Source organism: Morone saxatilis, unplaced genomic scaffold, assembly GCF_004916995.1.
Source record: "Morone saxatilis isolate NCDOM2014 unplaced genomic scaffold, NCSU_SB_2.0 Contig20, whole genome shotgun sequence".
Lineage (NCBI taxonomy): Eukaryota > Metazoa > Chordata > Actinopteri > Moronidae > Morone > Morone saxatilis.
Window position 1 is genome coordinate 16,977,080 of NW_023339763.1, and position 24,886 is coordinate 17,001,965.

The 24,886-nt window shown below is 40.0% G+C and overlaps 2 protein-coding genes across 3 annotated transcripts; one reads left to right on the forward strand and one right to left on the reverse strand.

Moving 5' to 3' along the window:
- The first annotated feature begins 1,715 nt into the window (after positions 1 to 1,715).
- tbc1d8b (TBC1 domain family member 8B) lies at positions 1,716 to 16,350 on the forward strand. 2 transcript variants are annotated; one of them, XM_035666241.1, is made up of 21 exons: positions 1,716 to 1,954; positions 4,338 to 4,448; positions 4,740 to 4,858; positions 5,141 to 5,366; positions 5,887 to 6,127; positions 6,601 to 6,808; positions 6,942 to 7,109; positions 7,230 to 7,391; positions 7,645 to 7,795; positions 7,993 to 8,207; positions 8,757 to 8,874; positions 8,984 to 9,269; positions 9,362 to 9,491; positions 9,575 to 9,673; positions 9,756 to 9,824; positions 9,914 to 10,154; positions 10,243 to 10,308; positions 12,455 to 12,547; positions 12,711 to 12,758; positions 12,867 to 12,964; positions 13,048 to 16,350. In XM_035666241.1, exons 1-21 carry the CDS (start codon positions 1,828 to 1,830, stop codon positions 13,489 to 13,491), a joined length of 3,420 nt encoding a protein of 1,139 aa, XP_035522134.1. In that variant the 5' UTR covers positions 1,716 to 1,827; the 3' UTR covers positions 13,492 to 16,350. The 2 variants fall into 2 exon arrangements, with proteins under 2 accessions (XP_035522134.1, XP_035522135.1); XM_035666242.1 differs by lacking the exon at positions 12,455 to 12,547.
- A 3,836-nt stretch (positions 16,351 to 20,186) lies between these two features.
- Positions 20,187 to 23,824, reverse strand: cx39.9 (connexin 39.9). Its single transcript, XM_035665945.1, has 2 exons — positions 23,574 to 23,824; positions 20,187 to 22,190 (listed from the first exon to the last, which is right to left on the reverse strand). The coding sequence occupies exon 2, from the start codon at positions 22,137 to 22,139 to the stop codon at positions 21,078 to 21,080; it is 1,062 nt and encodes a 353-aa protein (XP_035521838.1). The 5' UTR covers positions 22,140 to 22,190; positions 23,574 to 23,824; the 3' UTR covers positions 20,187 to 21,077.
- Between the last annotated feature and the right edge of the window lie 1,062 nt (positions 23,825 to 24,886).

Below are 24,886 nucleotides of genomic sequence, written 5' to 3' on the forward strand. Positions count from 1 at the left end.
ACACCATGCAGTATATAATATTGAGATATTCTTTATTAATTAGAGAGCTGACTCTTTCAGAAAATCCATCATATTAAATACATCACTTCTCGCTCTCATATTAATAAGAGAGAGAGAACAACGGCATCCATCCTTTAAACCTCCTGGCAGTTTCGGTGGCCTGGCAAGGGCATTTGAGTTCACCGTGCATTACTCGGCTAGCGAATCGAACGTAGACAAATAGAATTTACAACCCATGTTTCAACTTGCCTCCTTAGAGATGGGTGGCAGGAGTTCTTATTTTCGCCTCTTCCCTGTTAGCTGCCCAAATCATGTGGTGTAAAGTTTAGTCCAGACCTGAATGATGTGGCATGTGGCTATACGTGTACTTGCACCCGTTGGCACCTTTAACCACTTACTACAGATTCCCCAGAAGAGTGCACCTGCTTTATTGAGTCCTTAAGAAGGGCCTTCCTAAGCACCCTGTGCAAGTAAACCTGACTAACCACAGCTCATCTCTAAGAGTACCTCTGGCGTTCATCTCGGGCAGACGCGCGGCTTAAACGACAAGAGAAGACACAGCGGATGCTCTGCTCTGTCCATCCTACCTCCTAACAGTGCTACCAATAGCTTGTATGCCCTTGTTAGCCTCTTTGTGTCTTTCTGATAACTAACAAAGCTGTCTATTGTTCCTCCGTCGAGATACCAAGCATGTGTAATCCTTTCTGGTTATCTTATCTTCAACACCAGTCATACCGGGCGGAGCTCCACACCTCTGAGAAAATGTGTCGGCAAGCTTTAAGAAATCACAAAAAAAATCTTTTTAAACATACATCGTACCACTAACACTTACACTAAAAAATAACAGATACCAGAAGGCCCAACAATACTCATAAACCAACGCAACACATACAAACACAAATGTAAATAATAAACCCGATACTGCATATCTACCAGTGGTCATCCCACGACAAAATACTTCATAAGATCACGTGAAGCATCATTATCTACAAACTGTTCTCTAGCTTCAAACTCAAGAAAAACCATCAATTCTGCGACAACAATGTAACTAAATTCATCTGGTAACAACCTCAACAATTACGTTTTATTATTTCTTTTAAAAGCAGGATTACGCATTGGATTCTTCCTTCCAAGCCTTTTCCCACACCCTCGTTCCCTGATACTTGCTTTCCACTCAGCGAGGCAATTTGCCTATGGTCACATCCTCTGTGCCGCCACTAAGAGCACGTCACACACGAAGTCTCCGAAAAATACTAGAATACCCCGCCCAAGATACCAAAAAATTCACCAATAATCAGACAAATAGAGACAATAAACAATAAAATAAATAAATGAGATGTATAACATCTTAATTTAATCAATCATCAGATTGATTATTTCTCTGTAACATTCCTCTGTTATTATTCTCTTGACCAATTTGACGTCAAACCAATCGCGAGTCATTGATTTCTGAGAAAAAGGAAACTCTATATAGAAGCAAGAAAAAAAAGTTTTTTGTTTTTTAGCCACCATCCATACGACCGCAAATGGACATTGTTCAGCGGGTCGTCCCTCCCCCTCCCTCGCCCCTCGCCATTCCCTCCCCTCCCCCCTCCCATTCATTCATGAAATACCCAGCTGTCCCACAGAATGAGTCCTCTGGGACCGCCTTATCGTCAGAAACTACAATCCCAGAATGCACCGCGACCTCGGCGAGCATTTCTTGTCGACGTGGGAAGGGAGGGATTCGGACACAAACAAACGTCCACGGGTTTGATGTCGGGCTACGTTACAGATAACCGTGACATGTCAGGCGGATTTAACAGATAACTCCATGACATTTGAAACATGTGGCTCAAACCCGAAGAGATTCTGCTGAAAAACGCGTTTAAATTATGGGTCACCGAGAAGGATAACGACTACTTCGTACTGCAAAGGAGGCGAGGGTACGGAGAAGGTGGAGGCGGGTTGACAGGTAACGTTAGCGGTCCATGTTGCCACCTCGTCGCATGTGTAGGACGGCGGCTGTAGCGGCTCCGCTGAACCGTATTTTAGATGCACTATAAAGTTATTAACGGGTTAAGTCGCCTTACGTTTTCACAGCTAACGAGCCCGTCTGCCGTGCACAGGGCGGGTGCTGCTGTGAGCCCACACGTCCACAGAGAAAATGCCCTCATAGCAACAGGTATGAGCCAGAATAACACGGGTCAGTTCAGGCACCGAACAGCTGCTTTCTCCTCGTGTTGACGGGCCAGTCTGCGGGACTGAAGGTATCTCTTTGAGTTTACGTGTCAGTACTTATTTGGTTTGTTTTGAGGCTTGTTGCAGCATAGAGTTGACATTGAGGAGGAGGGGGGGGAGAGTCTGTGTCCACTGAACGGTTCATTTGCTTTCCTGTGCCTGTGGTTGGGTTACAGGACGCACACAGGCCTGCTGACTCTGAGCCACTGTTGTGTCAGATTGTTGGCTGAAGTCACATTACCAGCCCGACACAAACACTGAATATCAAGCGTTTTGGGGCAGCTAACTGACTGCATGTCCTCTGGCCACTTCAGTCAGTTTGTGGATATTTGCACCAAATTGGCTGAGGCTTGAAATCTAACAGGAAAACCCTTTCTGATTTCTGGTGGGACTGCAGTGTCAGGGGCTCGCTGCTCCCTGGGCAGCACATGTGTCAGCATCTGTGGTGACACTGATGCTTAGTTGAGCTGTCACTGTAATTTAGGTTACATCACACATCTGCTAAAGTGAGACTCATATTTTTAGCAAGGGAGAGAAAACCCTGACTGTTGTTTTTACAGACAACTAGTTGTTGTTGTTGTTTTCATTATTGAATAATCTGTCACTTATTAACAGTCCACAACCTAAAGTTATTGAACTTACATTAATATTGTGCTGAAACATAACGAGCGACAAAGCCTCACATTTGAGAAACAAGTACATGTTTTGCATTTTTCCTTTATTAAATTAATTAAATTACTGGCTGTTGATTATTATTGATCAGCTAATCGTTTCCTGAACTTATCATTTCAGCTCTACTGCAGAACGTTTGTATAGCTGGTAGCTTTCCCACTTCTCTTCCAATGGGACTGTGAATATATGGCCAGTAATATTATTAGCAGACCTACTGATAAGATATTTTTGAAGTCTTTAGGAAGGAACGGTCATTCTTGTGTTGCATCACTCCGTATGGATTATTGTGAATTTGTTTTCTTTTTGTTTTATTGATTCTTGTAGATTTTATATCTCAACTTTATATTTAACTATTCTTGTGATATAGGGGACAACAAGTGAACTCAAATGGATTTTGTACTTCCAGTATTAGGAAAGAGTGCTGCACGTTCAAAGTAACCCGTAGTCAGTTATAGTAGTTGCGTAACAGTTGCATCCTCCTTTAAGTCGTGCAACATCCAGTGAGTTTCTGATTTAGACACAAGCTGTTGTCTAAAACTGCGTCGCCTGCTTCGCTAACTTGGATCTTTTTTTCTTTTTTCTTTTTTTAAATCATTGTCACCTGACAGTTTAAAAGTAGTGCTGCTAGTAATACCACCAATGATTGTAACCTACAGTTTCTAACCAGATGCCACAATGTGACAGCCTGTAAGGTAATTAATAGATAATTAATGATAATGAATGGTGTTCCAGCCAGAGACAAGAGGACTGATGTTGTGTCTGACTGGTTTAATGATAGTGGAGGTTAAATACTACCTGATTGTACATAGCATGCTTGCACTTGAAGCCCTCTCCAACACAAGAGTCTTTTATGTCTAGTGTCTTTTATGCATGTAAGTATATCCTCGACTGTATGATGTTGTTCTGCACTGATGAGAACATAAATTATGTGCACTGTGTTTGATCCTTTGAATCCTTTTGTACACGACAGCTCCAGTGGTAGACCATGTGGAGAGCTGATCCCTGTACAGCGGGGCAGGGCCGTATAATGCTGATACAGTGCATGAGTGCGGTTTCACTGCGACCTTGTTAATTATTCATGGAGGGCATGTCAGAGAGAAGTAGTAAAGGTAACAGATTTTGCTAATTTTAGTTGTGTGAGCTGAGGGATTTGAACACTGCAAGGCCGAGTATAAATAAAAGATTGATGGAAATGAATTTTAATACACTGCATTATTGAACACAGATTCAGGTTTTTGTTAGTGGGGTGCCACTAAAGGATCTTTAAGTTATTTATATGTCTGATCCTGGTTGTTTATCAGTAAATACATTAAGGTATTATAAGTTAAACAGGGCTGTGAATATCATTCTGGTATATCCGTCTTTCTGATTTTTAAAAGCATCACATGGCATGGTCATATGTGTAACAGCATTGGTTGAAAATCTCACTGTACTGTGTGTTACAGGCCTCCTTGTGGGAACTCTGGATACTGTGCTGGACTCCACTTCCAAAGTTGCTCCCTACCGCATTCTTCACCACACGCCAGACTCGCAAGTGTACTGGTCAATAGCATGCGGTATGTCTCTGTACTTTCATCTTATTCTGGCAAACATTTTAATGGTGCTGTCAAATGATTAGAGGGAGATTTTGCATATTAGTTCACAAGTTGAAATTGCATAAAAATGTTTACTGTTAATGAACTGAAGTCCAGCAAAATTCAACTAGAACCACAATGAAACTGATATTCCCTAATCCAGTCTTTCAACTAAGACTCTTTTGACTATAAAACAAGTCCATTTTCTTCAGAGATACAAACAAACCAACAAACCCAAACCTGATATTGTTTTTCACTCTTGATGTTGATCAGGTGTCACCAGAGAAGAGATTGTTCAGCACTGGGAATGGCTGCAGCAGAACATCATGAGGACGCTCTCTGTTTTTGACTCCAGCGAGGATATTACCAGCTTTGTACAGGGCAAGATTAGAGTAAGAACTTTGGTTTTTACTGTGGACTCAGATCTCTCAGCAGGGTTTTAATTGTAATGCTATAAAATACTGAATGTGATAATGTCTTCTTAAGGGTTGTAAAATATTACCCTTATTTTAACCTGATTATTTGGAGTCATTTTTCTGGCCACTTGGTGAATAAGTGTGGGTTCATCACCAAGAGCAACAGTCAGATTACAAGTAGTCATTAGTTCTATTGTTGATGTAAAGGTTAGGATTTGTGCAGCTTTAACAAATGATGACGATGAATTTTTAATTTAGGGTCTTATCGCTGAGGAAGGGAAGTCGTCCATGGTGCTGGAGGAAGATCCTGAGAAGTTCCGAGAAGCACATCTGAGGTTTGAGAAGTGGTTCGAGCTGCCATCAGAGGAAAAGCTGGTCACATATTACTCATGCAGCTACTGGAGAGGCAAAGTGCCCTGCCAGGGCTGGCTCTACCTCAGCACAAACTTCCTGTGCTTTTATTCATACCTGCTGGGATCTGAGGGTGAGCCATTTCTGTGCCATTTGTCCTGATAATGTTGATTAGTAGGAACGAAGGCTGTGGCAGCTCCTGGCAGCTCCTAACAGCCCCTGGAGTGGACTTTTATGGCCTGAAAGAAAGATCTTTGAATATTTTTGCATTAGAAAATAGCTCTAAGTAATGACAGCTTCCATAATTGTTAAAAAGCCATTATACTGTATTGGGCCGCTGAGTGGAGGCAAACTTAAAAAGCAGCATGGATAATGGATAACACTGAATTTCATGACACAGAGTGACATTTGAAGAATATTCACAATCGTGCTCTCAACAGTTAAATTTTTTGGTATCAGCGATTCTTTAAAATGTTTCTGCAGTGCATTTCATATATTTTAATTAATGATAAATTGGACTTTTTTGGACAAAAAGACAACAGAATTACACAGTGATAATAACACCCATTTGCCCATTCATTCATGATCCTTGTCCTGGCAACTGCAAGCCTTAATCACTGATTTCATTTTAATTTATTGTGATGACTCTGCAGTGAAACTGGTCATCTCCTGGGATGAGATCTGGAGGCTGGAGAAAACCTCTAACGTTATACTGACTGAGAGCATCCATGTCTTGGCTCATGGGGAGGATCACTACTTCTCCATGCTGCTGCACCTTAACGAAACATTTGTTATAATGGAACAGCTGGCTGACTACTCCATCAAGCGCCTTTTTGATAAAGAGGCCTTCCAGAGAGAGCCGGCACTTTCCGACCCCCTGCAAATTACCAAGAGGTACTTTCTGTCTGCTGCACAGCACAGCATAGCTTTACATGATCCTGTTAATGCTGGCTGCCAACTTGAAGAACCAGAGTAAACACAAAGTCTTGAGTCAAATAACATTTGTTTGTTTTACCATGCATGGTAGGTGGCAGGTAAATCATACATCATGATACCAGTGGCAGTTATATTGGAGCTGATGTTGATCTGCTAGAGTCATGCTTTGTAATTTACACATTTTAATAAAAATAGTAATTTAAGGTTAGAATGATACAACAATTTAGAAGCTGACATTGAACAAAATAATCTAGCTATTCATACTATGATATACAGTATTTGTAATAATATTTATATTTCTAATGATCTGTCTTAGGCACTTAAATAACCTCATACTCCAGTACCTAAAAGATTGATATGGAGGGAGAGAGTCCAGAGCACAAAATGATGTTCTGCTCATGACTTTACTTTCTGCTTTACTTCCCCCGCAGAGGACTAGAAGCTCATGCAAAGAGTGAGCAGTTCCGGACATTTTTCAGGCTTCCGAAAGAGGAAAATCTATTAGAGGTGCATGAGAGCTTCCTGTGGGTGCCCTTCAGCCATTTCAACACGCTTGGCAAGATCTGTCTGTCTGAGAACTACCTGTGTTTTGCCAGCCAGGATGGGAGCCAGTGCCATGTCATCATTCCAATGCGAGAGGTAATGTAAAACAAAGGCAGCATTACTTGATTGATAAAAACACTGCCAGTTACACTCTCAAATAGCAGCCTGCATACTGATGAATAGCAGCAACCTTCAAAAGTGACTGTCTGGCCTGCCAACGTTCTTCCAGGTTGTTAATGTCGAGAAGCCAGACTCCGGCAGCAGGGCTTTAACAGTGTGTGTGCGTGGCAAGAGGGCGCTGCGTTTCTCTGAAGTGCGGGACTTCCAGCGACTTGCCAACACCCTCCGTAGCAGGTGTGGGATCAGTGCCAGCCCTCAGCATTCTGCTTCATCAGAGGTAATGTATTTTATCACTTGTTTTATTTGTGCCGTTGTACTCCTTACGTACAGTTTGCTTTGCGTTCTGTAGTTTGCAGCAGTTTCTGACATTGAAAAATGATATGTGTTTATCACCAAGGTCATACGAGGCGAGTGCCAGTCACTCATCAACCACTTTGAGGACAACCCAGAGGACGTAACACTGATGGTGGGACAGAAAGACAGCAGCAAGGCCGTAAGCACCGAGGCTCTCATGACTGTTTTCCACCCCCAGGATGTTGAAAACCTTGACCCCAAAATGGTAAATATCAGTTTCGTTGAAATGAAACATGTTTTCACCAGCATTTTGTGTTCACACATTCACTTAAAATAGAATCTGACTGTATTACTTTTAATGTAATAAAATTGCAGAATGGGGGTGTGCAGGTAGGTGTCTAATCAGTTCAGGGGTGGACTTAAATAAAAATTATGCATGCATCTGCTTAGAAATACAACCAGTTTAACAGCACTGCAGAGCATGTACAATAAATATGTGCTGTCTTCATGCTTGACAGCTTAAGGAAAAGATGAAGGAACAGTCTTGGAACATCCATTTTTCCGAATATGGACGTGGCACAAGTATGTTCTTCACCAGGAAGACCCGAGACTTGATTGTTCGTGGTGTTCCTGAGGCGTTGAGAGGAGAGCTATGGATGCTGTTTTCAGGTATTTATACAGCAGACATTAGTCTTGTCATGTTATGTACAGTAAGTGATCTGCAGTGACTTGTTGACGAAGCCTTGCATGATTGAAAGTGGTAACTACTCAAGTGCTCCCTCGACATAAATAATTAAGTAAAACATGGTTGATGTGGGATCTCGGCACCATCTGTTTTTGGACTGACTGTGTTTCTGCTTCTGTAGGAGCTGTGAACGACATGGCCACTCATCCTGGCTATTACACTGAGCTGGTTGAACAGTCTCTGGGCACAAGCACTTTGGCAACAGATGAGATTGAGAGAGACTTGCACCGCTCTCTGCCAGAGCACCCTGCCTTTCAGAGTGACACAGGAATCTCAGCTCTACGCAGAGTCCTTACTGCCTATGCATACAGGAACCCTAAAATTGGCTACTGCCAGGTACTTTGATTTCTTTAAGCTTGCTTTTACCAGGCAGTTACGCCCTGATTGACACTGATAACGAACACTCTGAATGTTATGTTATGAGATGTAAAAAGAAGTAAAATGCAGGAACAGTCTTTAGCCAGAAGTATGTTATCACAAAAGAACATATTGACTATGAAAAACATGCACACAAAAACACAATTACCAGGAAGTGTCCAGCCAATTTGCTCTCATGATCGTTCTTTATCATTTCTAGTAATCATTTATGTTAGATTATAATTTGTTGTTACTTTTTTAGGTGAAGTGACTATTATTTAATCTTTTAACCCTTACGGTTTTAAAAACTGTGTCTCCTTCACTGTCATTGGTCATTTCATGAAAATCAGGCGTGCAGCAGCTCTTGAAAGCAGAGATTTATTAGGAAAAGGCCAAGCACTTAAAAGGCACTGATGCTCTGAAAAATTACCCTTGTTGACACACAAACACATCTATAATGGCCTCCTCATTTATGCTTCCAGCTGAAGTAGTCTGGTTTGTATAAGTGTGTCCTTCTTTCCTGTTCAGGCCATGAACATTCTCACATCAGTTCTCCTGCTCTATGCGAAAGAAGAGGAGGCTTTCTGGCTCTTGGTTGCTGTCTGTGAGAGGATGTTGCCGGATTACTTTAACCGCCGAATTATTGGTAAGAAGGGAAGCAAAGCATGCCAAATACTGTTTCTGGTCATTTTGGGACATCTTGAATGATTTCAGGAATTTGGTCAGACTCTGAAATGTTGTCTTTCTTTCTTCAGGCGCTTTGGTCGACCAGGCGGTGTTTGAGGATCTAATTCGAGAAAATCTCCCACAGCTGGTGGAGCACATGACAGACCTGAGTTTCTTCTCCTCTGTGTCCTTGTCCTGGTTTCTTACTCTCTTCATCAGTGTCCTGCCCATAGAGAGCGCTGTGAACGTGGTGGACTGTTTTTTCTACGACGGCATTAAAGCCATTCTGCAGCTCGGCCTGGCAGTGCTGGACTACAACATGGAGGCTTTGATCAGCTGCCACGATGATGCTGAGGCGGTCACCATCCTCAACAAGTCCGTGTGAATAAAAACAAAACAGCACTGGTGTATTTTAAAAATGATTACTCTGTAATTTCTTCGTCTTTTTCTCTATTGTGTAATTTCAGATTCTTTGACAGTGTGACAAACAAAGACAGTCCGTTGCCTCCAACGGTGCAGCAAGCTTCAGTTGGCAATAACGTTAAAGCATCCCACTTTAATGTGGATATCAGTGAACTGATCCGAGAGGCCTATGAGGTACTGCAAAACTTTTCCTGTGTCAGTTTTATTCAATAATAACAGTGCTGTGGTTGATTTTAACTAACTGCACTTCATTTTAGAAATATGGAAATATCCGTTCAGAGGAAGTCGAGAGTTCACGGAAAAGAAACAAACTGCACGTAATCCAGACACTGGAAGATACAACCAAACAAAATGTTGTAAGTGGTCATTGAGTTTACAGTGTTTAGTTTAACTGCATTGTTACCATGGTATTAAGGATGAATTTAAATCTATTTTCAGATTCGGGTTGTGTCCCAAGAAGTGAAATTCAGTGCCTCACAGCTTGATGAACTTTATAACTTGTTCAAAGTGAGTCAAAAACATTTCTACAGTATACAACAAAATAATAAAAAAAAAATTTACAAATATGTCATGTTTTTTTTGTTTCCTATTTTCAGAGGCAGCATTTCCTGTCCTGTTACTGGACAATGAAGAGTCCAGCTCTGCTCCATCATGACCCTAGCCTGGCCTATTTGGAGCAGTACCAGTTGGGTTTCCAGCAGTTCAGTGTGCTCTTCTCCCTGCTGGAGCCCTGGGCTTTCTGCACCAGCAAGAGCACCCTCTCCCTCTGGATCTTTCGCCTGATAGACGAGAACCAGGACGGCCTTGTCAACTTTAAGGAGTTCTGCTGTGCCCTTGGTAAGTTCCTCTGTTCTCTGTTTTCAGCTAATGTAGCTGTTAACCTCAGTATCCCAACTGCTATAATTTCACATTGCTTCTCCCACAGATACTCTGTACAGTGGATCTTTCACAAATAAGCTGAAATTCCTGTTCAAGTTGCACCTGCCCCCAGGTGAGTGATGAACTTTTGATAAAGCCAACACCAGCTAATCTAAATGATACAATGATTTTTTTTTTATGGTTATTGTTGATGTGACTCTCTAACTGCTAACCCATTGTGTTGTCTCATTTACATCCGTCTGCCTATTGTAAATTACAAAATAGATTTGTGTTAGTGTATCTTTAGCTTCAACATCTGCTCCTATACTCCTGCAGGTTCAGAGTTCAAGTGCAAGCAAATGTTTTCAGACTGGATCCTTTACGGTCTCCAAATACTAACGCCGTTACATGACAGTAACAGACATACAGAAGCAGCATAAAGCAATTCATAAGATCAGATAGCGTTACATCGGCCTGAGAATGCATGAGTTGTCATTTCCATAATCCAGCCCATAACTCAGCATTTGTGGAGTGAGCGCATTGCCTCGGGGAAGAAACTGTCCTTGAATGTGTGCCTCTTGTCTGCATGATGTGGCGGTGTTTGCTTGAAGGCAGGGGTAAGAATAGTCTCTGTTGGGTGAAAGAACTTTGCCATGGCAACGATGGGTGTGAGGGGATGTAAGGGCGTTTTGCAGTGGGCTAGTTTCTCTGTAAACAGGATCTGTGCTGAGGAAGAAGTGCTCAAATTACAACTGACAGCTTAGCAGCTGAAGAGTACTGAGTCACCACTTGTAATGTGCCAGGCTAGTGAACATCAAGCAGCAGAGCTTGTTTTATGTCTCACGGAGAGTGCATATTGCTTCAGCACCAAGGACAGGTCCCTTCTTGTTGCCACAGTCCAAACAAGATGGTAGAGGACCGGTTTCAATGCTCCGCCCTAAACTCAGACATACTCACACACTATTTTGTTTATTTTTCTTTGTTTATGATATAATGATGTTCCACTGTCATCATTATGTACTGTAGTCTTTTCCCTCAGGCAAAGTCTGCGGCGTTGTGCACTTGCATAAAGTGTGCAGAGCGAGCTGAAAAAGTAAACCACAGTGACCTCAAACGCTTGCTGATTTCACAGTAGGACAGCCCAGAGCTCTCATGGACTGAGTGGAGCCCACATCAAAGTCTATCACTGGAACTGGGCCAAAAGATCCATTGATCAAGGAAATGAAATCATGTGCTATTTAGAGCTGATAGTCAGTCCAAACACAGAGTACAGCAGCTGTATCAGCTTCATTCAGAGAGGAGAGACTACACAATGACATCATCTGTGTAATGATTGGCTGTAGGGGCAATAAAATGTCTCGTACCCTATAGCTGGAGCTCCGCTAGAGGCTGCAGGGTTGTACATACATAAGTGTTGAATGAAAATACTGAAGGTTTTCCATGTTATGAGAGCATTACAGATAGGAATGCTAAAAACATTCAGATTGGGATTGCGCTATTAACAGTTCTACATCTGTGGAGCATAAACACAATAGCACATGGCAAATAGACTATTACCTTGTGCTGTACTGTATCTAGTGTATAATTTAGTGTAAATGTTTTCACAGCTGATCATTAGTAGCAATTTGACACATTGTTGGCACAAGGCAAAGGTCAGAATTTGATCTTCTGAAGAGCATTGAAGTGTTCAACAAATCTGCCCATTAGATTTTAAATAATATTTTAGATTTTAGGTGGAAATTTGAGTGGAGCGATTGAGGAAAGGTCACTAAAATCATTAAGGTTCATTCTGTATCAGCAACAAATTTAATGGCAGACTGAACGACTACCCAGCATGACGATCCTCAGACTCTGCCGCTAATGCAGTATGAAGTTATCAGGCAGATATAATGACACTGTTGGCTTGTGAGGGTAATTGTTTAGTCCAGCAGTGCAAACTGACACGCATGCATGCACACAAACACAGTCCCTGGTGGGGGTTGGAGCATAGAAATATAGCATAGCATATATCTCAAATAATAGTACAGTGAGAAATACAAATAATACAGGCAGGAAGTATTTTACGAGGGATTGGGTAATTTTATTTTTAATACAAAACTGTATTTTCTTTGCACAGGATTTTGAATTTATTTTTATTTATTGTATTTTTCTTTTAAAAGATACAATTTAAACATGCTTTCTTTAATCAAATTCTTTAACAAATTCCATCTACATTGCTCTTGTGGATCCTCTGTCTCTTCATCTTTCCTTTCAGTGCATTCACAGTCAATATCTTCTAGCTTTTACAGGCAGTCCTTTGCACTTAAAGGAACAAAGAATCCAGCACTTTATTCCAGTGACTGAAGACTCTTCTCACTTGAGTAGACTCACTGGTTAGCCTCTTTACTCTTTCTTTCCCTTTGAAACTTTTACCCTTTCCTTCTAAATTCTGTCATAATTGTGTCTTGATGCTTGCCTGATTCACTTGAATGCATTGATTGTTCTTGAAGCATTTTTTTACGTACAGTTTGTTCACATGCTGCTTATATATTTCAGCATTTGATCTTCCTGAAGATGGTGTAATAAGGAAAAGCCCTGAAAGAGGTAGAGTTTTTCACCCAAATAAATCAGAAATGTTCCATGGCTATAGCAAAAACATGAAAATGTCTTGGTTTTGTGTGATAGTGTAGAGTCTGTGTGTGAAATTGACAGGTAGAGGAAAAGTGGACCTGCAGGCCTACCTGAAACAATGGCAAAATGAAATACTAAAGAAGGAGGAAACCATCAAGGACCTACCCCGTATAAATCAGGTAACTCACTCCATGTTGCATTTATTGACTGTTTACTCTTATGTTGAAGTACAACGCGCTTATTATTATTTTTTCTATCTCAGACTCAGTTCATTCAGTTCTCCAAGACCCTGTACAACATTTTTCATGGCAATCCAGAGGAGGAATCTCTGTACCGAGCCGTGGCCCATGTGACTAGCCTTCTCCTGAGGATGGAAGAGGTGGGACGCAGGCTGCAGGAGCCGAGCAGCCCCCCCGAGTCCACAAAGCCTGCCAACACTACCGCTGCTGCTGCTGCTGCTGCTGAGGAGGCTTCAACCGAAGAGGCTTCCACCACCCCGGAGACCGCCGACACCTCCGGCTCCCACAACAGTCAGGATGCAGCGCCTGACCTCTCAGAGCTAGAGTGGTCGTTCTCGTTCGAGCAGGTCTTGGCTTCTCTGCTCAACGAGCCAGCCCTAGTCAGCTTCTTTGAGAGGCCTGTCGACGTTCATGCTAAATTGGGACAAGCTAAGGTCGCCCAGCTGAAGCTAAAGGCAAATAAGTGAAAGGATACATAAGTGAATTGATACTTTGCTTCATTCAAACCAGAAGTCACCATGAATTTCCTTTCTCCACCTTGATAGGGCAGTGGGTATTAGTGAGGCAGACAGTGAGATTACTGTTGTAGTGGAGGGGACATCAGATTTAAAAATCTGGAGTGCAATGTGTGTGCGTGTGTGTGCGTGGGTGTGTGTGTGTGTGTGTGTGTGTGTGTGTGTGTGTGTGTGTTGGTCAGGCAGATGGTAGGCAGCAACAATGGCTGATGAAACAAATAAGGCACAACATCTTTAAGATACTGTACACACTGTAGTAACACTATCCAACACCTTCAGTGCATTCTCATATTAAACCTCGTGGCAGACATACTGTACGCTGTCCTTCCTCAAGTCTGATTATGCATTTTCAACCATCATTAATGAAATTAATTCTCTCATGTAGCCTCAGATTTTAAGTTGAATTTAAATTATATTTCCCCTATATGCCATTGAGCACATACAGTATAGATGTGTATTATATAAGGGACATTCAGTACTGTCCCCTGTGTTCAGAAACCGAAGAGTTTGTCCTTCCCTCTGTCTCTGCTGAGGTACAACTCCATAACAAATGACTTAGACAAGGTGGCAGAGAGTCCACAGGAATATTCTCCTTCTGGATAGCTTACTATATTTCCTCTGTCAGACTACTAGTAGTGAAACAAACTGTAAATGCTGTTGTGTCCTGTGACTTCAGTGTCTCCTGTTATTGGGCAATGTTAGTGTCACTTTGTAAACTTATTGTTAGAAACACCAGCTTTTCAGTTGACACAGAATAAATAGTACAGTTAGTAAGGACAAGCAGTAATGCTGTCCCCTGGAAGCCATAAACAGATTTCAGAGATCTGATCTGAATGAGGATGTCAGATACATTTCTTGAGAGCATAAAAGAAAGATTCAGTTATAATGTTATACATTTGCAATAATAGAAATAAATAAAGAGAGGATGACGCACTGCCACAGCACACTCATCTGTCTCATTCCTACAACAGCAGCACATGCAGCACAATATTATAGCATGACTTCAGTGTGTCATACTGTAAACTATGGTCTGTAAAGGTATAATAGTTTGAATTCTGCAGTGCTGCTGTAGGGAAATCTTCTGCGACCGCTTCTGAAAATGTGCAACTTTGATTGGTTAATGTACTGTTTGCTTTTGTCCGTCTTACTGTATACGTAGGATGTTACGCTCTAGTATAAGTGCAGCATTTTGTACATAGAGGTCAGTTCAATAGTCGTTTGATTATTGTATTTATGAGGCTTGTATTAAAAATGTAAGATATGAGCTAGTGGACTGTTGTGGACACAACTTAAACCTTTCGAAGGATATTTTGTTTTATCAAATCTCAGGGTGCAATTTGTGTAAAATAAAAGGGAGAAAAGGGATATTTTTTTCGACCTGGGACATATAAAGTATATGACTGATGAGTTATACATAGCTTACAAATGTCTGTAACATTAAAATATAGAGCATGTGTAGCATAGTTACAGGATTTTGCCACATTATGCTGGCCTTTAATGAACAGCAATTACTCACTACAGAAAGCCAGATTTGACTTTACAGTATTTATGTTGTTTTCTTTTCTATCTCTGCTTTTTCTGCAAATGTATTTGTTTCTGCTTCTCAGTGAATCGTTTGCACAGTCGTTTGAGATTCACAAATTGTAGATATGTCTGTGTCTTGGCCAGATCTCAAAGGCTTTGAATTCCAAAAGGTCATGACTGCTTCAGCTGCAACTTGTCATCTCCAGGGGCCAAATTCAAGAAATTCATAAATTTATAGAGCTTTATTTCTGCTTGTGTTGGGAAAAAGTGGTTTAGGAGCTCTTTAAGTGCAAGTGCAATTCTCTGTTTCCTATATTTTTATTACTCTGCCATTTGCTAGGAACATTTTATTATTATTTTCTTAATTAATTACAATTTTTTTTTTTCACTTAAGATTTTAGGACCAATCTGAAATGTGTTGTGTAATTACTGGGTTGGATTGTTGAAGTGAGTTTTACATACTCCATTGAAATCAAGCATTTTGCAAACATCCGTTACTCATTAGAACTGAAAAGACAAATCTGTCATTGTTTACATGACTAATGTAAAAAAAACACCCCATTCATCTTTTATATGTTGTCACTCCTTAAATCCAAAGCTCAGTGAGTGACTTCAGTTCAGTTCCTTTTTAATGAATCAGTACTGAGTTTCAGCAACCTGGGCTCCAGGAGCTGATCATTTAGCAACCTTTCTAAACACCAACCCTATTTCCATTATTTAAAACGGTCACATCTGACCATTGTCCAACTATTTCAGATTGTGTTGCAGTATTTCTGTGTGGGGTTTTTCATGTCAGTTAATTGCATGCTAAATCTATTTCAGATTATTTGATAATATCATATAAATATCATATAAAACAAGTTTACTTTCAGGAATTTGTATGTTGGTCATTATAGCTCTTGGAAAATGGCACTTAAGATGATTTTTTTTTTTAGCCTGAAATTGTTTCCTCTTGGTGGGAAAATAGATTAGAGGAGATGACTTTATCGGAACAGAGGAAGGAAAATCAAAGGGTTGGAAATCTCTCTGGCGCGCTGTCAGTTTTGCCATTAAGCATTAGAGTGCATACAACGGGCATGGACAATGCTCCAGCTGCATTAGTATATGGTTAAACAAGTCTTTATATGTGCAAATGTAGTCTACAGCTTTTATAGTCTGTAGCATTTGATTAAAAGTTTGTTTTGCAAGTTATGTGAAGCCTATTTCTGTTTACCTGCTTGATTCTGATTTATTTTTTTTATCTCCATAAAGAGGTATCAGAATAAATGATGATGATTCTATGAATAATAAGGTTTGGCTCATTCTGTAGCACTACACACAACAACATAAATCGAACTGACATGCTAACTGGTATTTGTTTATTCGTGTTTTAAGGGTCATAAGCCTCTGTCTGTTTCTGTCTGTCAGTAAGTCATGTCTATATTTGTCTATATGCATCTGAAAAGCGCATCATATAGTTATGTAGGATTTTATTTATAAAAAACATAGTCATAGCTGGACAACTTTCTTGTTTGAGAATAAAAATTCCTTTTAAAAAAACATAATTTTAGGATGTCACAACAAAGAAAAGAAGGTGGCTCTATATAAAGAAAAATTAGGCATCTTTTAGTCATCTCGTTATCTCTCCATAGATTTTAAGTGTGTAAAATGTAATATTCGGCATAGGGAGAATATCATTTTTATTCTACAATATCTAAAATAGATTCTGTCCAGTTACAGATGTTTACCTGAAATCACTGACATGTCCATGTTGTAATATGTTTTGCTCAGTGCTTTTTTTTTTATAATTATGTATTAAAATTATGTATTTTAAGCACTAGGAACTACGATAAAAAGGTGGCCTCCGCAGCTATGACTCAATAAGTACTGATTGTATCTGTCATAGTTGTTGTGAGAGAGGCTCCAGACTTCTTTGCCCCCTCACAACAGCTGACCTCCCTCCCCCAATAGCAAACAATAAATATCTACTGTCCTTGGCATGTTTCCTGACCAGATCTGTTGGCACACTAACCTTAAATTACCCACCTCATACGGTGCCCCAACCACTGTGAGTATGACGGTTTTAATGGAAAAATCCTGGCATTAGGTTAGGACGGTTATGTTATAATGCAATGTTTACAACTTCATGGTCAGTAAATAAGACCATACCTCTTTAAAACATTACTGTGCTTGGTAACGAAGCACAGTAAAGGTAGTTACTTTAGCTAGTGTAGTTTAGTAAAGGCACTAAACTACACTGGTACTACTCGCTCATTTTCTGGCTTTATAAGTGTAAGTATACATGCTAATGATGTGTATAATATGTAGACTAAAAAAAAAAGAATTATGGTGCTACCATTTACTGGAAGCCAAGTTTTAATGTCTTGAGGAAAGAGAAGCACAAATCTTGTTTGTCACCCCATAGGTCTTTCCTTCCATTAGTGGGTCATATTTTGATCTGAAAAACAGGCTTTATGTTTGACACTTACAGTCTTGACCACTCACTGGTGACAAAGCAGCAACAAAAATAGCCTCTTTATGGTATGACAAAACCATGATGGGACCACATGTATTAAATAAATCATCATTAACAGTGAAATTTCTCCTCATTGACTTGTCCTAAGTGTGCACGCCACCGGTGTGATTTATGAGCGGCAGTGTGACTCGGTGATGAATGGCCTATGCGTATCACTCATACTATTCTGGCTCTGAGATTTGGTTGCATATGGTTGTAACCCAGAGTTCATAACCTTAACCCCATCACCTGTTCAGTTTTCAGCCTTGTCCTGTCGTGAGAGGTCAGGCTGCTCTGGAAGTTTGAGAGTTCTTATTTTGGTTCATAACTTTAAAGCTGCAGTTGGTAACTTTTATAAAAATAACTTTTTGTCATATTTGCTGGAACTTTTACTATATCCTGACATTAGTACATGATACAGATGACAGATGAAAAAAATAGGTTTCTCTGCTCCTCCTTTGGCTCCTAATTGTGTCTGCAAGAATTCACTGGGCCTAAACCAAAACAACCAATCAGAGCCGAGAAAGACCAACTTTTTGGGTTGGAGGCTTGAGGATAGTTGATTGTTAAGTTTCATTCCCATAGTTTCTATTTTTGACGACCTGGGACTTTGAATCTTTCTTGACTCTGATTGGATGTTTTCGTTCAGGCCTGCTGGATTCTTGCATATACCATTAGGAGCACAAGGAGGAGCAGAAGAACCTGATTTATTGATCTGTCGTCTGCCTGGCCTGGTTGATCTTTAATCATACATGTCACTGGCCTTGTTACCCATATATGAAAAAAATATTGCAACTTTAAAATGCTGCTGATGCTTTTAAATTTAAAACTTCTCAGCTAGACTCTACAATGAGTTTAAATCAGATAAAACATGCAGATTCAAAGCTTCATCACTCACAGCCAACAAGTATTTACATTATCCAACTGAATGAATGAAACTATTACTGAAGTTATTCCTGCTGCAGGGCAGAGAACAGATGAGTGACTGCACCCTCATTACCATGTTTTGCTGTTTAATAACTGTGTCTGTACCCTCCAGTGCTTCATTTAGAATAAATTGTTGGCCACAACTTGTTATCGTTGCAGATGCAGGAGAAGAGACTTTTGGTCCCCTACCCCCTTTTCACCCACAATGCTTCTCCGAGAGTTCATGAGAGCTATTTATAGCAGCAGTGAAGAAGTCTTTGAAGTATAGCTCTCACCAGTGTATGATGGTATGTGTTTTGGAAATGGGACCATCCACACCGCACTCAGTCTGTGTGTGTTTACTGCAGCTGGTGGAAACCAAGCAGCTAAAATGGCACCTCCAGGCAAAAAAATAACAGGGCTGCATTGATACACTGGGCAAATCGTATTATAGCAGTGTTTGCACATTACAACACAACACAGTTGCACAAATCACTACAGAATATGTGGCAATGTTTGTATCAGATACAACCCCCCTGTTTATTATCTGACATAATTGAATTTTGGTGTTTAAGCAGTTTATTTAATATGAATGATCAAAAATGAATCTACAGGTTTAAAAAAAAAAAACAATCTGATCAATTTACTACAACACTCGTTGCTGATTGGTTTCCTCACATAACGGTCAGCAACTCCCATCCAATCAGGTAAGAGTATAACATTTGAACAGACATTAAAGCAGTTGTCCACAGGAGACTGTTGCCTGATCTCGATCCAGAATGGGACCTTCCTTTGAGGAACTAAACCTTTTGCTATATTTCTAGATCAGACCATCATTCTAAGGATCTAGTTTGTTTGACCCTAATCCAAATCTTTTAACATTGGATATCTGCTGATACCATGTCCGATCTACGAAATAATGAAAAATGTAATTAAATATTGATTAAATATGTATCTGACACATAACGTCTGTAGCCTTCTTCATCTGACACAACCCTAACTTTCATAAGCGACTTGATCCAAATACTGAAGATGATTTTCTGTAATTGGTAATACATGCATTTAACATATAACATCACATCCATTTGTTGATGGTAACACCAGTTTTTCAGTTCATGGGACATTATGCTGATCTTTTAAATAAAAAAATAATAAAATAAACCAAGGCACTTAAATTTATTTTTTAAACAAAGTTCAGACACACTTGGGGTTGTTAAAGTAATCAGTAAGTAAATAATTTTTGTTAATGTCTGATACGTATAACTAACTTGGAGGTAAATGTAAACAGTCTACATCCACTTAAATGATTAAAATCTTCATAATAAGGTGACTGCACTGTGCTCATTAAAGTATATGACACCTAAATACTTAAAATCTAGGTGTCACATATTAAATTTACATTTGATGAATTGGTGCTGTGATCAACACTGAAACATCTATTATCTTATAAGAGCTTTATACGAGTGCTGTGATTTTATTTTTTATTGCCTCCAGTAGTGGGTAGTAGCTATGTTGCAAAAAAGCTTCATGTGAGCTGTAGAAATACCACCAAAGTATATCTGTGACATTTTTAAGTGAGAAAGAAATGGACGTTATTTTTAGCTTCTCAATGATCACAGTAGACAGTAGATCTTATTTATACCTGACTTAAAACAAGAATGCTGACACTTGTTTGCTGCACACCAATTTAATCAAATTACAAAGTCACAAATAAGCAAGTATAATAGTTGGTTTGTGGATGTTAACATATCTGCTTTTTGTAGAAAATTCATATTATCATATTGATAAATGTTCAGTGGAAACACTTGTCTCAAGTTTCCTGAAAAGATAACAGCATTTGAGAAGTCTCTCATGGTAAACGACATGGCTCTTAAATGTATAATTTACCTTTTAGTTGTGTGCACTCCACATTTACAGCAACATGACAACAAACGCTGGAGTTTTGTTTTTCACATATTCAAACTGCCATAAGAGGTTTATTCTGGTCTGTTTCTCAAACAACAGTCTTTTTGCTTTTGATTTTTAGGTAAATTGTTTGTAAACAAAACAATTTTCATGTTACCTGCATCTACACGTCACACACATATGGGAGTTCATTAATGCCAAAACGAGTGAGGGCAAAAATATTTTTTTTATTAATGCATAGGTCAACATTTCAGAAAATGTAGGCAGTTTGTAGACACAGAATATTTTTGAGTGCAAACAAAGAATTGTGAGGAATTAAGACTGCGATTTGAATGAAAATTAGAACTTGCTTAGCTTAGTGTCATCATATTAACCCTTGTCTGTAACGTCACACTGATTGTTCTGTACCTATTAGATTGCTTAAAATATGGCTGTAAGAGCCATTTATGGGTTTGTCCTTTTAAAGCCAGTTTGTAATGATCTCTCACATTAAAAAGTACTGTGAGAGTTCTCAAAAATATCCAGATTTTGCACTCAATACTAGTTCTACATTTACAAATCTGACCCTATTCCCAAATCTAGACTTACAAATTTCTTACAGCTATGATCTGTTTTGTACTCTCTCTGTAGTTTTGTTCCTAATAACCTTCCATATTTTACAGCCTAATACATGTGGTTCCTGAGTCTTGCTTAGAGGCATGGAAATTCCCTAGATCTTCAGGTCATCCATTCTGCTCTTGTTAGTGCTGTGCTTGCTTGACTGACTGTTTCGACGCTGATTTTCAACAGGAAACTCAAAGGCAGGAGTGGAGGTTTGTCTTTCCTTCACATCATCTCCCTCTGCTTTTCCTTTTCTTTCCACAGCCATATTGTCTCTGTTCTGCTTGTAAACCACTTTGCTGTTGTAGGGGCTGTAAGCAGTGTTTGGCTCTGCCATGCTGTACTTTGAATCCGTAGGAAAAGGTTCAGGATGACCAGCAAAGTAGTTGTAGTTTGGGACAAAGGGCATGACAGTCTCAGTTAGGGCCTTTGGAGCCTCACTTGCAGCCTGGGATCGTCTGTAACGAAGGCCCTGGCGGCACTTTGTGAAACCTAAGTGGTACATTTCCACCAGGTTGAGCAGCAGGGAGATACAGGCCACGGCCAGCATGAAGAGGATGAAGATTGTCTTCTCAGTGGGTCGGGAGATGTAGCAGTTCACCACATTAGGGCAAGGCCAGCGGTCACAGGTGTACATCGGTTTCAGCTCAAAACCATACAGAAAGTACTGAGCTACAATAAAGGCCACTTCAAACAGGGTCTTGAAAATAATGTTGAAGACGTATGTTCGCAGCAGTGTGCCGCGCAAACGCACGTGGCCCTGGTTGTCTTTAATTGGGGCCTTCTTGGCCTTGTTGCCAAGTACCTGTTGCTGCTTTTCAATCTGGATGGCAAGGTCTTTCTCTTTCTGTGTCTCCTTTTCCTCCATGCGAACCAGATGAAGGATGTGGCCCAAATAAATGAGAGTTGGTGTGGAGATAAAGATGATCTGCATCACCCAGAAGCGGATGTGAGAAATAGGGAAGGTCTTGTCATAGCAGACATTCTGACAACCGGGCTGCTTGGTGTCACACGTGAAGCCGGACTGCTCGTCCCCCCACACCTTCTCAGCAGCAGTTCCCAGCACCAGGATGCGGAAGATGAACAGCACTGTCAGCCAGACTTTGCCCACAACGGTGGAGTGTTCCTGAGCACTCTCCAGCAGCTTCCCCAGCAAGTTCCAGTCCCCCATACTGGCTCACCAATATTGATTCAGTTTTATCCACAAAACCAGAAGACACACCTATAGGAAGAGGGGAAACATTTAAAATGTAAAGGTACAAGCTTCATCAGACAACTTTATTTTTACTTGGAAAGAATAAACACAGTAATGTGGCAGAGTCTGTCCTAGTCATTTAAACAGGTTGGTACAGTATGGCATCAAGCTACACATCAAGCCTTTACTTCCTACATTGTTTGGTTGTGAATCTTTTTTGTATCCTTGCTTACTTGCTTGCTGATAAATGTATGTGGGTGTATGAATAACCCCATTCACATTACACATTGTCATTTCTATCAGCTTTAAAGGACCATCTGAATACAGTTCAGCTTACCAAGTATCTAAGAGAAACTTGTGTAAAATGCGAGTTTTTGGTTGGTGGTTCAACATGGTGGACCCACTCCCTCTATGGATAAAAACAGCTCATTATTAGGTAAAAAAAGCGCACAATGATTATTATTCTAAGGTGATGATAAACTAATGAAAACAGATCTATGAATATTATATGCCATTTCTGTCAATAGATCCTCCTAAATGTTACGCAATGGACCTTTAAAGAAGCAAGGGGTCACAGCAGGATCCAAATAAATCTGATATCAAATAGAGAAATGGATTTTATGCATGCGCAATGTTTGTGTCACACATTTAAATGTGGGGAACTATGATTTACAATAGTGCCTTAATAATTTATCTGATTAGTCTTATTTTAAGATTAAATCTTACAATATAATCACATTTAATCAAATAAGCATATTAAGTCAAAACAGTTTAGTTATTGTCCAGTTTAATCATGACATTCCTTGTGTGTATATCATTGTAAATATGGTATCCTCCCACAACCAAAGGCTACTGTACGTCAGAAAACCCAGAGCAGATTTACCAATAGAAACAGTGATTGATCATGAATTCACTGTTTGTATTCCCAAAGGTTGTGTCCTATCCACTGAAGGCTGATAAAAAAGGGCCAGGACACAGCTCACTGTGTATGAGAGAAAGCCCTGGAGCAGGCTGGGGAGACTCTTAGCTTCGGCATAGATCTTGTGACACAGTACCCAACAGTGCTCCCCGACTCCAGAATTAGGTTTCTAGTTTAGATTTCAGGGCCTGTTGGTCTAACATAGCAAAAATCAACTTTAAAAATAGTTGTACTTGTCCTTTAGAAACAGAAACAGTAGACTCAGAGAATCTGAGCACCTGTTTGAAATACTACTCATAATAATAAAGTTTGTCAACCAGTAATAAAAGAATTCTGTAAATACTTTTCACACAGTCGTAACTGGTGTAAGTATACTTCAAACTGAGCCAGGGCTTCATTCATTAATTCATACTTAGATATAGTGTGATCATTTATATAGAAGTAAGACATTCAAAGTAAATATCTCTGTTTTTTCATTAAGAAAGACATACCTGGTACTGTTCATCTCCCACAACAGTGCCGATCCAGATTCACTTGTTGACTGAGCCTCTTCAGTTCATAGAGAGGCCATGTTCTACTGAACCACTGAGAAAACTGCAGCGCCAAGATAAACTTCTCTCACACAGTTTTCACTGGAGGCTCTGTGATCACGCCTGCTGCCCTCCCACTCTGACCTGATCAATGCCCAGTGTTCAGCAAGCCACCACAACTAAACCCTGTCTGGTCCCAGAGCGAGCACAGATGAAAACATTCCCACTTGTAGAAAAGTATAAAAGCCCTCGCTTAAGAGGTGTTTCTGTTCAGCTGAGTGGCAGCTCAAGGGTCCAGTGAGGATCCAGGTTAGTCGTACATGTCAGTGTGCTCTAAATATAATTCACAGTGAAGGGAGTGGCCTTGTTGTCACTCTCAGGAGGATCTGACTCTTGACTGTGTGGAGGGGCGTCAGACATTGTAGAGCCGTCCCTCGGTGCTGCAGTGAGCGTTACTGCTTGTTATATGACTGACAGGCTTTATGCACGGTGGTAAGACAAAGATATATAAACTTGATCCTGTTCTTTAGTGTCATCTGAAAGTTCACTCAGTTCTTTACTGCATCATGTTGCTCTGGTGCAGACCACACAACAGTGGCTGCATTCATCAGTACAGTACATTTACTCAAGTGCTATTAAGTACAATTTTGATGTACTTGACTTGTACTTTACTTGAGTATTGCCACCTTCTGCTACTTTTTACGTTAACTTAATATTACATTTATTTGACAGCTGTCTACTACTTAGTTCAAATGTTCATCCAAAACATATGATCAGCTCTAAAATATGTTGGACTGTTACAGATTACACTGTCAAAATGTATGTAAATTAGATAAATCTGGTACACCTCGTTAAAATACACGTACACTACGTACACTTGATTGCATCAGTAAGAAAAAAAGCAATATACTGTAATATATCATAATATGAACCACTGTACATAATACTTTTAGTAGTACTTTTTACTTATATTGCTTATAATGCTTCTTTAACTTAACTGTAAGTCAAATTAAGTACATATCTAATGCTGGACATGTTTTATTTAGTGAAGTAAATTATGAATATTTCCGCTTTTGCCACACAACACAGTAGGAGTTGATCAGTGAGGACTTTTGCCATTAAACTCGCCATACATATTATCACTTAGACTGATCACTGATTAATGTAAAAGCTGAGCAATGCTGTGGCTGAATTTTCTAACAACCCAATAACCGATCATTTGCTTTAAACAAACAAACAAAACAACCTCCTTCTGATGAAGTTCTATAAAGAAA